General features: G+C 44.6%; 1 protein-coding gene across 1 annotated transcript in view; it reads right to left on the reverse strand.

The window, feature by feature from the left end:
• Positions 1 to 16,185, reverse strand: part of PHACTR1 (phosphatase and actin regulator 1) — a 246,954-nt gene extending 230,769 nt beyond the window's left edge. Inside the window, exon 1 of the mRNA XM_032647345.1 lies at positions 15,930 to 16,185. Within this exon, the coding sequence (XP_032503236.1) occupies positions 15,930 to 16,185 (256 nt within the window). The remainder of the gene's footprint in view (positions 1 to 15,929) is intronic.
• Positions 16,186 to 18,147: the final 1,962 nt, after the last annotated feature.

Below are 18,147 nucleotides of genomic sequence, written 5' to 3' on the forward strand. Positions count from 1 at the left end.
TCTAACTCTCACACAGCAAGTGAGTATTTCCTCTGCCCTCAATCACCCCAGGGCCAGTTACTGAACAACTAGAGACCACCTTTACAACGCCGAGCCAGTCAAAATTATTCAAACTAACCCATCTGAAACTTGCTCAAACTTGCCTACCTTGATTCACCCATTCCTTCTCTGCAAAAAACACAATAAAACTCTGGGCTATGTTCTCTCCTGAGTCCTTCTGCCTCCTGACCAACCCTGGTACTTCCCCAGGGGGTGCTGCATGGATGGTGTGCCCCTTCCCCTTAGGAGTTGTAATAAACTCTTCTTTCAAAGGCAGTTATCTCCCTGTCTGTCCCCTTACCATACCTGATTAGAACAAATCCCAGGTACATTTTAAGATAGTAGGTGCTACTGGAACTTAGTGGATAGAGGCCAGGGATGCTGCTAAATATTCTACAATGTACAGAATACCACTTCCTACCCCAAACAAAGAATTATCTAGTCCAAAATGTTAATAGTCATGAGACTAAGAAACACCTAAAATATTCCACACTGAGATCACAGGTCTCTAGAAACCCCAGACCTGCCATATGGTTCTATCACATAGCCTAACTAGGGAAATAGAGAAAGTACCTAATTCCTGGATTGACTGAAACAAAGGTATAGTAATTTGCATTCATAACTCTTTTAACCAAAAATCACTAAACATGTTCAGCAAAAGTGAAAGTATTTCTTCCCAATTACTATGAAGTTTCATGCCAATAGCTTCTGGTCAGAAAGAAGAATTCATGAACAAACCGCATTGTTCTGTGTGATTCTGTATCTTTCACAAGTGGGAAAGAGTCAATCAATGTAGTATTTTCTATGGGAGGATTCTGAAGCCACACATTAATTTTTTTCTAGGGTGTTCATCACCTGTGATGCTCCCCACTCCTCGAAAAAAAACCACCGTGTATGATAAAATAAATTTGGGTAAAGAGGTATAAACACTCTGTTCCTGACGTTTCACTAGGCACATGGGCACACCAAGGGCTCAGAAATTAAAACAATCTACTTAACTTTGTTTATTAGCTCAGTTTTCCAAGTTAGTTTGATCTTGACATTTTTCACATACCATCTATTACCATCCCATGGAGCACGTGTTCTATGGAACACATTTTGGAAAATATCTCATTAAAGTTGACAACAATTCCCAATACTGAACTTCAAAACTTGAGTTTTAAAATTTCTCCCTCTGTAATCAGAGCTGCTTTGGGAAGCTCAGTAGCAGAGAAGCGTGACACAGCCTCCTTTACCGTAAGACATCTTTGGCAGGAAGATCAGTGCTTCCGCGGGTCTCTGTTGGAATGGCACACACCCTGGAATTCGGGCAGAGGCCATATTTCTAAATGGCATGGGAGAACTTGTCTTTTTTTGCCTTGCTACCTTGGACTGGTTCTAAGAGTACAGACCTCCATATACGTAGATGCCAGGCAGAAAATTATTTTCCCACAAGCAATACGGCTAATTTAAAGTTTTGTGTCGGTGGAACCCATCAAAATAGGGCCCTGCACGTCCATAAGGAAGCAAAAGGAGTAAATTAAAAGCAAAGGTGAAGGTACAAAGTACCCCGATTTTCCCACCCGCTTCCTAACTAGTCCATAGTCCACTCTAACATCTTTTACGCCTAAGTCACGGACGTATTTGTACACTTAAAAAAACGCTGTGATATCTATGGACTTAGTCAGACGGCAGAGGACTGAATTCTGAAGAGGATCTGTATTCCTTACGGGCCTCAGCCCAGCCCCTCTGGCTTGACTGGGCAGCCGCTGTCTTTCGGGCAGGGGGACCGGCCATGGGCAAAGGTACTTGGGTTTCTGGAATAGGCTTCAGGAGACTGCTCTTCAGAGCTCACAGCTCTGTGACCTGCAAGTCTGAAAAGGGCTCGGCTGGGCATGGGGGGAGGCCACACGCAGGCAGAAGCAGATGGCAGAGTCATCTGTTCATCTAGCTCAGGGGGTCCCTCTGCTCTTTGACCTTGAGAGAAAGTGACTATTGTTTTCCCAGTCCCACAAGCCAGGAAGCCTTTTTGGTCCTCCATCCTTCCACCAACCATCACCACGAACAGAGAGGAGAATACAAGGAGAAAAGGGAAACCCATTTCCTTCATCCCTTTAGAATGTGGAAGCTAGCACCACGGATTTAAAAGCACAAAACCCCCTGTGTTTTCTACTTTTGAAAACTTTCCAGAAGCCTCCTGAATATTCTCAACACCCTCTGGAAAAACAAGCGCGATCCTCCTCTCCTTCACCCCTTTTCGCAAGAAGGAAAACAAAGGCCAAGAGTGAAATTTGTCTGAGGCCAGTTTGTACCAAGGTTACTGGCACCAAGACTTAGGGGCCGGATTCCCAGAGGATGCTTTGTTTTCTTAACCCTCCCCTGGAGGCTGCTAGTTCCTTCTCTCTGGTAAACACTGCCAGGAATTGCACTCTTAGGATTTTGCAATAAAAATAAGCCACGTTGGGGCTTCCCTGGTGGCGCAGTGGTTGAGAGTCCGCCTGCGGATGCAGGGGACGCGGGTTTGTGCCCCGGTCCGGGAAGATCCCACTTGCTGCGGAGCAACTAAGCCCATGCGCCATGGCCGCTGAGCCTGCGCTCCGTAATGGGAGAGGCCACAACAGTGAGAGGCCCGCGTACCGCCAAAAAAACCCAAAAACAAACAAAAAATAAGCCATGTTTGCTTTCTAAAAGCATGGTGGAAATCCTCCCAGTTAAATCTTACTGTAATTTAGGCTATGATATTTTCAAAGTAAATTTGTGTTATTTCATTCATGGCGAATTATGTACTTTGAGCTAGTAACACACACTGACCCATCTACTTATGGTTTAAATGCTGTCATTCCTGTTTGGTCCTCAACACTTGCTTATAAATCCAATGGTGAATTTCAACAATGTTCCATCAACAATGTTAAGGAGGAAGCAAACAGGACTGTACACCTGATCCAATTTTATTTTGAGCAGTTGCCTTTTTTAAAGAGGTGATTATTAATGTTGGCACGAGATTAAACATTCCTCGTGAAATAATTTGAGGCTAAAGATGTTATATTACTACCCATTTATATGTGATGTAATGCAGATCTGCAGCCAATATATACACTTTCCCCCAAATTAGCTCTATTCTAGGGTGTACCATGTACGTACACATGAAAAACCTCCACCTTATTTGGTTATACCTGATTTATGTCACAAGCTGCTCTATTAGATGTTCATCATCTTCACAGGATAAAAATTTGGGATATAATGTCCCCAGTTATAGAGCTGATGTTTACCTTGTAGAAATGTAATTCATCATTCTACACTGTATCTCATCTAAATGAAGTAGAGCAAAGAACAACTTTAAAACTGTGGTTCTGGAAAGCTCTAGGACTCTATGGCACTCTGTGAGGGCAGGCCCTCCCCCGGCCTAAACCAGCAATCCCCCTTTTATCTGGTTTATATATGGGAGTCTTCCAAGATACTCATAAGCTTCCTCTTCCAAAGAGTAACTCTTGTCTTTGGTTATGTCTCTTGTCTTTACTTTTATTTCTTGAACATAGATGCTCCTTTTTCTATGTATTCCCTCTTCTGCCTTCTAGAAAAACTTGAAAAATTAACCTAGGCACACAGCCCAACGACTACCACACTCACCAGTATTCCAAGCTACTTCTATTGTCTTACCACAAGAAATCTGCATTTACGTTCCTGATGCCACCTCAAAGACCGGGGCAAGGATGGGAGGGGTCCAATAGCGCATCATTTCTACTTCCCCTGCAAAGGGCTCCTTCAGCTGCATATATTAAAATCTGTTCTTTTGTCTTCAGTTTTACTTTGGGTGGTGGCGTTCTGACCACAGCCTGCTTAACAGTGCATGAAAAATTCGTATCATGGCTAGTTGGAAACTGCAGCATACTATTCGTTCTGGCTATGAAAACATTAGGGCTTTGGGCAAGCAAAAAGGTCCACTGCGTGTTCATCTGGGGGATAATCAGCTCCTGTCGGTGGCTTGTTTGGCTTTTTTAGTGAGCTGGGGAAGGGACCCATCAATCAGTGAGTTACTGAGATTCGGAGGGGCGATTCTTTTTTTTTTTTTTTTTTTTTTATTTATTTTGGGCTGCCGTGGGTCTTCGTTACTGCGCACAGGCTTCCTCTAGTTGTGGCGAGCAGGGGCTTCTCGTTGCGGTGATTGCGGCACACGGGCTTAGTTGCTCTGCGGCATGTGGGATCCTCGTGGACCAGGGCTCGAACCCGTGTCCCCTGCACTGGCAGGCAGATTCTTTTCTTTTTTTTTTTTTGCGGTACGCAGGCCTCTCACCGTTGTGGCCTCTCCCGTTGCGGAGCACAGGCTCCGGACGCACAGGCTCAGCGGCCATGGCTCACGGGCCCAGCCGCTCCGCGGCATGTGGGATCTTCCCGGACCGGGGCACGAACCCGTGTCCCCTGTATCGGCAGGCGGACTCTCAACCACTGCGCCACCAGGGAAGTCCCTGGAAGGGGCGTTTCTTGAATATGTAGCAAATCCATCACGGTGCCTGTAGCCAAGATCTGCTTCTGGACACACTTCCATCACGTGGAGCAGCCCAGTTCATCAGACAACTACGTTTCCAAACATACAGACATTACCTACAGTATCTGCCGCACGTGTTAGACAAACATTTGCCCGTAAACAGACTCTAAGTCTCTCAAGAAATAGGCAGTTCTGGTATGTGCCCAGTCCGTCAGTGATGGATGGTCGCTAACTGCGTGGCAGATTGCATTCCTCACTTAGTGCCAGGAAATTGTGGTGCCAACTCTTCCTGAGAACACCTTCAGAATCTGGAGGCCTCACTACAATGCAGGTCCCAGTTATTCCAACCAGCCAGGCACCGAGTCTGGTAGGCTGTTATTCCTTTTTTAAAGTTGATTTCCTATTACTGGAAGAATTAAATCAGGCTTTGCTTTTCCTTTTTCTAGCTTGCTTCCCTGTCTTTCCACTCATAACCTTGGAGCAGTACTACTGTTTAAGATGGTTGCCTCAAAAGCAGCTAATGCTTCATTGAAGACTGCTACTCGACTTAAAATAACTCAAGAACTGAGGTAGGGGGGCAAGGGAAGCAGAAGGTGACAGTCCTAAAAGTGAAAATTAAAGAACAGGAACTTTGTTCCCCTCCCAAGAGTCACTGCCGGGGTTACAGCTTGTTTAGAAGCTAATTATTTGATTTTATAATTACTTTTGTGGGTTGCAAAATAATTACTATGGAGGCAAATCTCCATCTACCAAAATAGCAGAGGCGATTGTTCTAAAGTTCACACCGAAACAAAAGCAGAGTCAGGATGGTTAGCTCTTAGGTGGGGATTAGAAATCCATGCCCTTTTGTCACATGTGCCAGCCTGAAACCCACATAAAGGTCAGAGTAGGAGTGGGGAAAGGAAAGATACTCCACAAACCCCATTCGGAGTTGTTGTTTCTTTTTAGCTTCATTTGCATTTTAAATCTGTCCCTCTGCGTACACTAGGACATCATTTAGCCTTTGAAAAGGACTAAAACTGCAGTTCTGGTGAATGACACTGAGATGTGATTGAGTCCCTTTCAATCCTAAGATTAGATGTGGTGTTAAAATGGTCAGTATCGGTATCTCCTAATTATAGGAACTGTGATGTATCAGGGGTCAGCAAAATTTTTCTGATACAAGCCAGAAATGAAATATTTGAGGGTGTGCGGCTCTTTGCTGCAGCCCCTCAACTCTGCAGCTCTGGTGCAAAAGCCACCATAGACTGTACGCAAACGATTACGCATGGCTGTGCTCCAACAAAATTTTATTTATGGACACTGACATCTGAATTTCATATGAGTGTCTTGTGTCATGAAATATTCTTCTTCTTTCGATTTCTGTCAGCCGTTTGTAATCGAAAAAAAAAAAAGAAAAACATTCTCGACTACAAAAACAGAGGGAGGGCTCAGGGATCACTGCTTACCAACCCCTGATCTAGATGGGTTTTAGGCATCGCAACATCTTCAGGGAAGAGAAATAATTATCTCACATGTGGAAGAAACTCAGGACAGAGGTGACTTGAGAGCAGATAGAGGGTATCAGCGGCCCCTGAGGTTTCCCAATTCTAACCAAACACACTCTCCACCATGTAATTTCCTCTTGCGCTTTTTAATGAACTGACAGTTTTCTTTTGGTGTTCCTTTTTACCTGAAATTTCCTGAAAGAATCACTTTCATATTTAATTAATCCCTTTAAGTTGTTAAACCTCATTGGCCAAAACAAGTAGTCTCTTCTTAGAGGTTCACATCTCAGAAGCAGCCAACCATGGCTGCAGAGATGGAAGCAGAGGGATGGCCCAGGTACAGTAGCAAAAGCAGGTGACACGGAGGAAGCCATGACCACTGATCCTCTGTTCCCTCCTCCCTAAAACGGTCACAATAGTATTTCCAAGCTTAAAAGGAAATTTGATGATTACAAGGAAATAATATGTGCAAATTATAAAGTGTAACATAGAGTTATGTGTCTACGTTTTCTAAACTTATCGGTTTTCTTAAACAGACCGAATCAACTCTCTTCTTGACCATCAACTCAGAACCTTCTCACTCTCTCTTAATCCTCCAGGGCGACAAAAATCCAAAACACAGATAATGAAAATCATTGGAAATGGGACTTCATCTTCACTGCTGTTGGGAACATACAATGAATGGTGCAGCCACTTTGAAAAAGAACCTGGCAGCTCCTCAAATGGTTAAACATGGTGTTACCAGATGATCCAGCAATTCTACCCCTAGGTATATACCCAAAAGAAAACATACATCTACACTAAAACTTGTACATAAATGCTCAAAGAAGAACTATTCATAATAGCCAAAAAATGGAAACAACACAAATCACCATCAACTGATCAGTGGATAAGCAGAATGTGTCATAGTATAGCCAAGAGTATACAGGGTATATATATATATATATATATATATACAGGGTAGTATAGCCAAAGAGTATACATTTTTCATAAATGGAAAACTGAACAGCTACAAGCAAAAGAAATTAAACTGGACCCCTATTTTACAACCTACACAAAAATCAAATCATGTCCCCTCCTTTCAGCCATGTCTTCAAACTCTATAAACACCTATTCACGTCCAAAAAGTTCTTACCATTTGGATTAACTAGCAAACTACAGAAATGACTATTTGGGGCTAGCAAACAAGTTTTGATCCTTCCCCTCTCAATACAGTTGTATGTGTATATTTTATCTACTGATCTTTTTAAATTTCCTTTAGACATATGGGTATATTTTAAGCTATAGATTTTACAAATATTTTAAACATTTCTTCTCCTAAACTGAGTGAATATTTATAGATGTCTATAAGTCAGAAAGATATTAGAGCAGAAGGGGAAATCATTTGCAAAATTACATATGAGCTCAAAGTTATGCTGAAAATAAGGCAAACTGACTTTGAATTGCTGGCGCTTGAAAGTGTTACTGGGCCTTTTTATGAGTCTGTAACAGAATAACAGAATCTTGGTCTTTTGACACTTACCGCTTAAGGTCTTGAAATGACCTTTCTTGGCTATGAGTGTTGGACCCAGGCCCTTTCTCGTCTGGTCCCTGCTTAAGCTCTACCAGCAACACCATCACAAAAACCTACTCAAATTTGCTCCAATATAATATAGGAGTGGGGGGATGTAGCTGATGAATCTATAGAGATTATCTCTCCTGTATACTTTTGTATATGTTTTTCATAATTTTTTATAAGTTTAGTTGTTGGTTTTTTTTAGGTAATTTAATCATGCTACCTCTGCTTAAAAATCCCTGTGCTACCTTCAGTGTAGCTGACCTAAAACAGACAGACTGCCAGTCACTTCTCCAGCAAAAAGATGGATTTATTCAGGATCAGCAGAGAAATGCAACTGGGAGTCTACAACCTGTGAAGGTCCCCAAACATCAAGGAAAGGAGGATGCTTTTATAGAAGGGAAAAGGAAGTTGGGAGGGCTTAGTAAACAAAGAGTCCCTGGCTTTTCATTGGCTGAATCCTTGCCAGGCAAGAAGAGGAGACTTTCTTTTTCCTGTTGGGCTCTGCTATTCTCCCAGGGCATGAAAGCTCCCCTGTCCGGTCTCCCAGCTCTACTTAATTGAGACTTCTGTTTATTAATACTTTTACAGTGCTCACTGAATGAAATATGAACTCCTTCATAAACTGTACCAGGATTTCCCTGATTTCCCTCTTGCCCAAGTCGGGCCTGACACTCTCTACTTTCTGCCTCCAAAACACCTGCCTCGGGCTTCCCTGGTGGTGCAGTGGTTAAGAATCCACCTGCCAGTGCAGGGGCCACAGGATCAAGCCGTCCGGGAAGATCCCACATGCCGTGGAGCAACTAAGCCCATGAGCCACAACTACTGGGCCTGTGCTCTAGAGCCCGTGAGCCACAGCTACTGAGCCCATGTGCCACAACTACTGAAGCCCACACGCCTAGAGCCCATGCTCTGCTACAAGAGAAGCCACCATAATGAGAAGCCCACGCACCGCAACTAGAGAAAGCCCGTGCGCAGCAATGAGACCCAATGCAGCCATAAATAAATAAATAAATTTATTTAAAAAAAAACCACACACCTACCTCTCTCAAACATTTTTTTTTTTTTTGGCGGTACGTGGGCCTCTCACTGTTGTGGCCTCTCCCGTGGAGGAGCACAGGCTCCGGACGCGCAGGCTCAGCGGCCATGGCTGATTTTCCCGGACCGGGGCACGAACCCACGTCCCCTGCATCGGCAGGCGGACTCTCAAACACTTTTAAAACTGTGCATGTATCGGTCTACCTATGTCCCTGTGCTACATTTAAGATCTTTGAGCACAAAGACCATGCTATCTTACTGATTTTTATATTCCCAATGCTTAACCTGGCACATAAAATTGCTGCAGAAATATATCATGGGAAAAAAAATGAAGAATTGCCCCTACATATGTTTCTAGACTACCTCATGTCATTTTTCCCTACATTCCACCAATTCTACCTGCTGAACTTCTCCCCTTTTCTGGGCAAGCTATGCTCTTTTGCAACTTAAACCATTTGCTTTTTTTTTTTCTTACCAAAATGCCCTTCCTTATTTATCTGAGAAAACTCCTCCATTAGGCCCTAGTGCAAATATCACCTCCTCTGGGAAGCCCTCCTACCTTACTCACACAGTTAATGGCTTCCTCCAATAATTTAGCAGTTTACTTTCCTGCTGCTCTAAGGTCGATTCTTCAAAGGCAACAACTGGTTATTGTACCTCTTGGTATCTGAGGGGGCCCTGCACACACAACCTGCTAATTTTATAAGCAAACATAAGAGAATCAATCAATAGGTCAGTTGTGTGAGTACAGTCTGCCCTCTGTATCCGCAGATGCAAAACCCACAGATGTGGAGGGTGGGCTGTATTCATTGCACTGGCCAGTTTATATAAGGGATGTAAGCATCCCTGGATTTGGGTACCTGCAGAGGGTGCCTGAAACCGATCCCCAACAGATACTGAGGGACGATTGTATGTGGATACTTTAGCAGAATTTTAAGAGCCCACCTTCATTAGAATTCCCCCCCTCTTTACACCTCTTCCTAACACCCCACTAAGCCCTTCTTCACTCTCTTCACTACTGTCTGAGCACACGCTTTTCTTTTCAGGGTTCCAAACAACCTTTACAGCTGCCCAAGTTAGAGCCTTTCCTAAGCTCTCCTGACTTCATGGAAGCCGTTTCCCGCCTCTACCCCTTGCTTCAGGTCACATCTTCCCTAGCTGTCCCTCTTACTCTCAGTGTCCATTGGGCCCATGTCGATAGAATTCTCCAGTAATTATTGTTCTGGAGAACAATACAGTACAACAGTAACAATACTTCATCCAGCTGTTCACTATTCCTCTTCCGGAGAAACAACTGGATCTCACCTTGCCTATTTTCTGGAATACCCGACTGACCAAAAAGTGCTTAGTCATTGTAAATTTAGACATATACGTGAGCCCTTTCATCTAGAATGAACTGGTCATGATTGTTAAAATTCTAAAACCAGCACAACAAAATACTTTTGACATGCACAATGTTGAAGGGGCTCTTCCCCAACCTCACTTTTACTTGCTTTTATTAGAAATATGTTTTCACTGTTAAATACAGAGTAGAATTGGTGCGTTCATCTTGGACCCAATCCAGGGATGTTTAATTACGGAAGAGACCAAAGAGCACACAAGAGCAGGAGGAAAAATCCAAGACAAAATTGAACTTGGCAGTAACAATACAGACGATGGTAATCACAGCTAATATTTCTCCAGCACTTTCTCTTGCCAGGCACCATGCTAAGTGCTTTGTGCTAATTATCTCATTTAATCCTCACAACGCCATGCTGTAGATAATATCGTGGTGTCCTAAAGTCACCCAGCTAGCAAGTGGAGGAGCCATTATTTGAAAACAGGCAGTGAGGTTCCAGGAGGCCCCCTCTGGACCACCACTAGAAACTTCTTCATGAAGGAACAGTGCTGTTAGTAGCCCTGACACCAAATGGTGGCTGAATTTTGGAGGACTGCTCACCTAACCTTTATGTACCTCTGTTTTCTCATCTGCAAAAAGAAGGATTTGACCCACAGAAACTCGTAAGGCATTCTTTTCTAAAAAGCTGTCTTGTGGAACGAACCCTACAGAGTAACAGAGAAGTATTATGGCAAATTGTTTTTGTTCTAAAAGTTCACATTGGAATCCATTAGAATAACGTGTGAAATATTTCAAAGTCCGAAAACAAAATCTGGAAATGCATCTAGTGAGTCAACGGATTAGTGAATTTGTCTACGAATATTTGAAGAATAGAAATCATATTTAGTGAAATGAAAACAACCTTGAAATATTGATTAATCACATGTAAAAGGCACTGAGTAGCAGCTACAATCAATGTCTTGTTTCAACACCATACACAAGAATAAACTCAAAACGGATAAAAAACCTAAATGTAAGGCCAGACACTATAAAACTCAGAGGAAAATATAGGCAGAACACTCTATGACATAAATCACAGCAAGATCCTTTTTGACCCACCTCCTAGAGAAATGGAAACGAAAACAAAAAGAAACAAGTGGGACCTAATCAAACTTAAAAGCTTTTGCACAGCAAAGGAAACTATAAACAAGACAAAAAGACAGACCTCAGAATGGGAGAAAATATTTGCAAACGAAGCAACTGACAAAGGATTAATCTCCAAAATATACAAGTAGCTTATGCAGCTCAATATCAAAAAAAAACCCAATCCAAAAATGGGCAGAAGAGCTAAATAGACATTTCTCCAAAGAAGACATACAGATTGCCAACAAACACATGAAAGGATGCTTAACGTCACTAATCGTTAGAGAAATGCAAATCAAAACCACAGTGTGGTATCACCTCACACCGTCAGAATGGCCATCATCAAAAAATCTACAAACAATAAATGCTGGAGAGGATGTGGAGAAAAGGGAACCCTCTAGCACTGCTGGTGGGAATGTAAATTAATACAGCCACTATGGGGAACAGTATGGAGTTTCCTTAAAAAACTAAAAGTAGAACTACCATACGACCCAGCAATCTCACTGCTGGGCATATACCCTGAGAAAACCATAATTCAAGAAGAAACATGTACCACACTGTTCATTGCAGCACTATTTACAATAGCCAGGACATGGAAGAAACCTTAGTGTCCATCGACAGATGAATGGATAAAGAAGATGTGGCACATATATACAATGGAATATTACTCAGCCCTAAAAAGAAACAAAATTGAGTTATTTGTAGTGAGGGGGATGGACCTAGAGTCTGTCATACAGAGTGAAGTAAGTCAGAAAGGGAAAAACAAATACCGTATGCTAACACATATACATGGAATCTAAGAAAAAGGAAGAAAAATGGTCATGAAGAACCTAGGGGCAGGACAGGAATAAAGACGCAGATGTAGAGAATGGACTTGAGGATGCGGGGAGGGAGAAGGAGAAGCTGGGACCAAGTGAGAGAGTGGCACTGACATATATACACTACCAAATGTAAAATAGATAGCTAGTGGGAAGCAGCCATATAGCACAGGGAGATCAGCTCAGTGCTTTGTGACCACCTAGAGGGGTGGCATAGGGAGGGTGGGAGGGAGACGCAAGAGGGAGGAGATATGGGGATATATGTATAGCTGATTCACTTTGTTATAAAGCAGAAACTAACACAACATCGTAAAGCAATTATACTCCAATAAAGATGTTAAAAATATATATATATATGTCTTGTTTCTAAATCTATCATTTGATTACTTTTTAAACAGGCCACTATAAGACAGAGGCTTCAAAATATTTCTAAAAACTGTTTTTAAAATGTTTCATTTCTATTAAAAATTACTTGAAATTACATTTTAATACACAATTAATGACACTGTAATTCCTACAATAATTCCTCACTACTAATAGACTCAAAAGGAATTCAAATAAGAATAGAAAATATACATGAAATTATATAGAGAAATACCTTGTTTTCTAGACTAGATTTCTCGCTAGAGTTGATTTTTAACTATTTGTAAATTAAATCATATTCTCCTATTGACTTCCAATATAAGTTAGGTGATACTTTAGCTATGTCTCTTGCAGCTTTTTTATTTAATTAATTTATTTATTTTTGGCTGCATTGGGTCTTCGTTGCTGCGTGCAGGCTTTCTCTAGTTGCAGCGAGCAGGGGCTACTCTTCGTTGCAGTGCACAGGCTTCTCATTGTGGTGGCTTCTCTTGTTGCGGAGCACGGGCTCTAGGCACCCAGGCTTCAGTAGTTGTGGCACGCGGGCTCAGTAGTTGTGGCTCCCGGGCTTTAGAGCACAGGCTCAGTAGTTGTGGCACACAGGCTTAGTTGCTCCACGGCATGTGGGATCTTCCCGGACCAGGGCTCAAACCCGTGTCCCCTGCATTGGCAGGCGGATTTGTAACCACTGCGCCACCAGGGAAGCCCTCTTGCAGCTTTATTATGTTCATAACTTCTAATCTATTTAGCTAAAAATTTCTCCCTCTCTATTCCTACCAATGCCAGCCTCTCTATCAAGTATGTAAGGCAGAGATAAAAGTAAAGGTACTAGGAAATTGTGTAGTTCTATAGCTTAATAAACCTGGCTCATCAAGACTGCACATGTATATAACACAGACACACACACAAAACAGTACTTAATTTTCTACGTTCAGTATAGGTGCCATATAAAAAAATAATCAACTTGAGGCACACTGGAAAGCACCTTAGTTTCAAAGACGAACAGAGAAGGATTTCAGTGTTTTTTCTACCCTTCACTTGTTTGTGGCCTTTACACCAAAGTGCTACATAAGCTTGTTTCCGCATCTGAAAATGGCTTCGGTATTGAACCAAAGCGGCAAAGGTGAAGAAAACACAAACTGTCTTTGGCCGTTAATGGTGAATTGTATTCTACAATTTTTTAAAGTAATTTTCTACTTAAAACTAAGGTCAGCAAAGCATCTTTGGTACTAGTTAGTGGACACCCGGAACTTAAAAAAAATACTCTGAAGTAAAATGGCAAGTGCCAAAATATAATTTCAACTTTCATATGTTCACTGAGCCAGGGATATGCTTTCTTTTAAAATTTATTCTATATCAGCCAAATACTTTTAGTTATAGATCGTCTTCAGGCTGAAAGTTATTAAAACATGCTTTAAATATGTTTCAATATATTTTATATATGAGGAAATTAAGAACGAGACTCAGTGAGCAACGCCTCTATAAAATTTTCCCTGCATAAAACTTCAAGGGAGGGCTTTCCAGCCGGATCAGTTTTGTCCTTGATTGCGACTAAATGACCTCAGTGGTGCTGAGGAGAAACCTAACACATTTATGGCGCTGGACACAATGCAGGTACACCCCACCGCAAGAAATGTCCTCCTCTACGGAGCCCTACCGAATCTGTGAGCATTACTACAATCTTTACTACACATTTCCTTTAAAAGAGCTGGCTCTCCTGGCATGCAGACAAGATGACTCAAATTGAAAACAGCTTCTGGAGAGCTTAGCTCACAGAACATCCACTCATGACAAACTATCATTCAAGGTCAATCTCTGCAGAAAGTGAAATTCATGTGAACTTCCTTTCCTTTCACAGTGGGCAGTGCTGCTTTGGGCCCTGGCAGTAAAAGTAGAAGGGTTAAGCTCCTGACCTCATTTTATTTCAGTGACTAACGAAGCACACCCCACACTGGAAGGCAGGATTAGCAAGTGTAGAATTCAGCAAAAATTAGGTGCCACAACATGAGGTCTCCCCTAAACAAGAATCCTTTGAAATTAAATGCTTTAGTCCTATCAGGTAATATGTGAACATCCATAAGTAGCCCCTTAAGACATTCTGGAGTGCTTGAGGTGGTAGAGATGAGGCGTGTTAGAAGCGGAAGTGTGGTGTTCATAATTACACACATGGACACACATCCTTGAGTGTAGCTACAGACCTTTCCTTACTGTAGCAACGTTCAGAGATCCTAATTTAAATAAACCCCCAAGGTTGTGGAAGTAGCCCATGTGGGAAGCAATTCAGTCATCAGAGTGACTCATTTAATAAATATTTTAGCCTGCATCTCATGCTCTATTACATTAGATGGTAAGGGTCTGGCTTTAGATCGCCCCATTAATCCATTCATATTCCCTAGGCGTCCGCAGCTTATAGAGTAACCAAAGGACCAAACACATGTCAGCGTGTGCTTCTCATAAACAGATATCCTCCCCCAAACCTAACCGGAGCTGCCTCAGCGTGTTTTGTGTGCTTCCTTCCTCCTGCACGATTTTCCCCTCGGATGCCTAGTGCCATCCTGCACAGCCTCTCTGGCTGTTTAATCAAAGAAAAGTATAATTACGCTAGCAGGACTCTAATTCTGAAAAGACATTAGCCAAACCAGTCGCTTCATTACGCTGCACCTCAGAGGCCAGCAGGAACCGGAGAAATTCTAAGTGATAACGCGTTCTTCCGAAGGCAACAAGCGAAGCGGCCTGGTGGATAGGAAAAAATCTGCCTGCCTAAGCAGGTGTGAGTGGCAAGGCAGGCGATGAGCTTCAGGCTGGCCAGTAGCTAATGCTTTCCCTGCAAAACCTGCTGCCTAAAACTTTTCAGAGACCTTCACAGTGGCCCTCCGGCGTCTGCTCTTTGAGCTGCTTCGAACTGCCTGGGAAATGCACCGCCCCGCAGCCGCGTCCACGTCTGCGGAGGCTTCTGCCCGGTCCGCGCAACGCCGTCCCTCCTCCGTGGCGCCTTCTGCCCAGAGCCGCCGGCAGCCCGGCCCCCTTTCACCGCCCCGCTCCGGACCGTTCGGAGGGAGCTCTTGGGCTCGCAGGGCACACCTGGAGAAAGCCGCCGCCGCTCCTCCCCCACCTCCCACATTTTGGCCCTTAGGCATTAGTGCAAGAGGGGCCAGCGGCGGCGCTCCCAAAATCCCGGCCATGTTCCACTCGGAGCGGACATCATTCAACAACTCCACAAGTCTAGTCTCCAGGGCGCTGTGGCCGAGGCCCAACCACCGCTCCAAAGTGAATCCACCCGAAGGCCACATCTGTAACGCAGCCCAGCAAAGCTTATATCCTATCCTAACGCAACGATGGGAGAACAGCTAAGAAGCCCAGAAAGCTAAGAAAACTGGCGGAAGCATCTTCTTAAAGCTAATAATCTTGCCCCTGGTGAAGCCCCTAAAGCCCCACCTTCCCCAAGAGAAAAATCCCAGAGTTGCCGCTTTAACTGTTTCAAACCCCTCCTGTAGGGGAGCATTTCCATCAATGGTCTGTGCACGGACACGGTCCGGGTTTGGCTCCGGGCGTCACTCTGCAAAGTGCCGGACAGGCGGGCGTCACGCCCGGGTAGAAGGCGGACGTCCCCGCAGTTCTCGGGGCAGAGACGCCGGAGGCGCCCCCAAACTGGAGACCGGCACAGCCGCCTCCCGCGCTCGCCGCCGCCCCGACGCGCCCCGGCACTCACCGTCCCGGGCGTCCTCCCCACGACTGCAGTTGCTGCAAATGTGTTTGATCTCCTTGCCTAGTTGACAATGGATCACAAAGGACACGTTGTTGTTGTTGTCGTTGGGGGCGGGCTCCTTCAGGGGCTTCAAACTCAGCAAATAAAAAGCTTTCTTTTTGGGTCTCTGGGAGCTCGCGCCTGGCACCGCGCCCTCCCTGCAGCGCGGCGAGCGGAGCGCAAACCTCCCCGGCTCCGCGGTGCGCGTGGGCTCCGCCATCCGGCCCCCGGCCGTCCCGGGCCGGACGCTGCTCCGGCCCCCGCGCGCTGCCACTCGTGCCCCGCCGCCTGGCCAGCATGCCCCTGCCACGCCCCGCACGCGCGTCTCTACAGCCGCGCGACCGCGGCGGGGCGGGTCAGAAGAAGGCGCCGAAAGGGGCTTGACCTCGCCGACCTCCCTGCCCGAGCCAATCCGGATCCCGAGGCCCGAGTAGGGTTTCCGGAAGGCACTCAGCGGTCCCACCTGGGATGCTCCACTCCCGCCTCTCCCGTGGCCTCACGCACGCATCCTCCACCGGCAGCCCCACCCTCCCTAAGTCTCAGCGCCAGCGACCTGAGCCTGCCGGGTTTGCAGCTACCTTCGCTCTCTTCGAGCTGCAGGGCAGAACGCTAGCCTCCCCTCCCCCTTTTCCTCGAGCCTCCCGCTGCCAAATGAAAGCAAGATACACCACACAGAAGGCTGCTACGCTGGGAGCCCTCGGGGTGCAAGCGCCTCTCTGGGACCAGAACAGATTACCATTCTCGGGTGGGTCCAACCCACAGCCCTTGACTTTCACTGGAGCCGACAACCTGTTACAACACAATTGATGTTTTCACGTTCAATAGAGATTCCCCGACCTGAAGGGCGGCCTTACACCAGTATCATTAAAACTTAGAGCGAAAAGGGACAGAAAAGGCTGCTTTCGTCAATCCTCAGGAACGACAACTTGCAACTTTGCGATCCCAGCTAATTTGGCTGAAGATTCCCCGCTGTCTTAACACCGTGAATAAGGCTTAGCAAGGCAAATGACATCAATTGAAAGCTCTAAAGAAAGAACAGTGTCTTAAGGCAAACCCATGGCTCAATAATAATAACAGCTACAAGTTATCGAGCCTTTGATCTGCATGTTTCCTGTTCTTCTTTTTTAAATGACGCTATATCTACACAATTAATCCTGACTCCGGTATTGTGAATCCTACATCACTTTTTGGAGAGCTAAGGCTTAGAGAATCCTCGTAGCACAATCACCTTGTGTGCTTATTTTAAAAAGAGACTTTGGGGGCCTCAAGGCCTGAGATCCTGGCTTAGAAGGTCAGTGCAGGGCTCAGGAACCTGTAGTTTTAACAAGTTCCCCAGGTGATCTTGATGCAAAGCCTAAGTGGGGAAACAGGTGTTTACAGCCAGGTGTGCCTGACACCACGCCTGTTATTCCCTCCACACCCCATTCCCTGTGAACCCTTGCCCTCCTTTCCAGACATTGAAACAGTGTCAGTTAAAGGATGAGATATCACCACCAGTTGTTTCCAGGAACTTCTCCAAAGTGAATTTCATAATACCCTGTGTCTTCCACTACCACAAAAGGCAGGTCATTGCTACTCCTCCCACTGGGCAAATTCTACACATACAACTCACCCCATAGAGAAGTGAGTCAACCACCCACTGCGGGTATTAAATTACTGTGTTATAATATGCTCTGATCACCACAATTCTCCCACCCGGTCATTTACATTACTTCTCATCTGCAAAGCATTCTGCCCAAATCAGCACATTCCAAGCTTCATTTGCATCCTGTAGTTAGGAACACCAGGTGTCCAGCTGCCATGGCCTGCTCTAGAAGGAGATGTCAGGGGATCCTAGGGTTAGAGTTCTGCTGCCTTTAATTACATCACAACCCAGTCTCTCCCTGTGCCCAGTGGGGCCTTCAGGGACCCCTCCCTTCTCGCCTGGATTACCAGCCAAAGCAGCCACAGATAAATCTCAGTTTTTTCTCATCTCACATTCACATCAGTTGGTCCCTGACTGATTATAAGCCTCATCTTAGAGGTGGCCAAGGACGCACTTGCTCTGCTGGAGAAGTGTATGAGGGAATTTATTGCATTGTGTTTTGGGCAAATATTTCTTATTCTCTTTTTCAAATCCTAGATCCCTCTCCCAAATTGTATCACCTCTTAACTACCTTCTGAAAAGAAAAATATATATATA

This window comes from Phocoena sinus, chromosome 11, assembly GCF_008692025.1.
Source record: "Phocoena sinus isolate mPhoSin1 chromosome 11, mPhoSin1.pri, whole genome shotgun sequence".
Lineage (NCBI taxonomy): Eukaryota > Metazoa > Chordata > Mammalia > Artiodactyla > Phocoenidae > Phocoena > Phocoena sinus.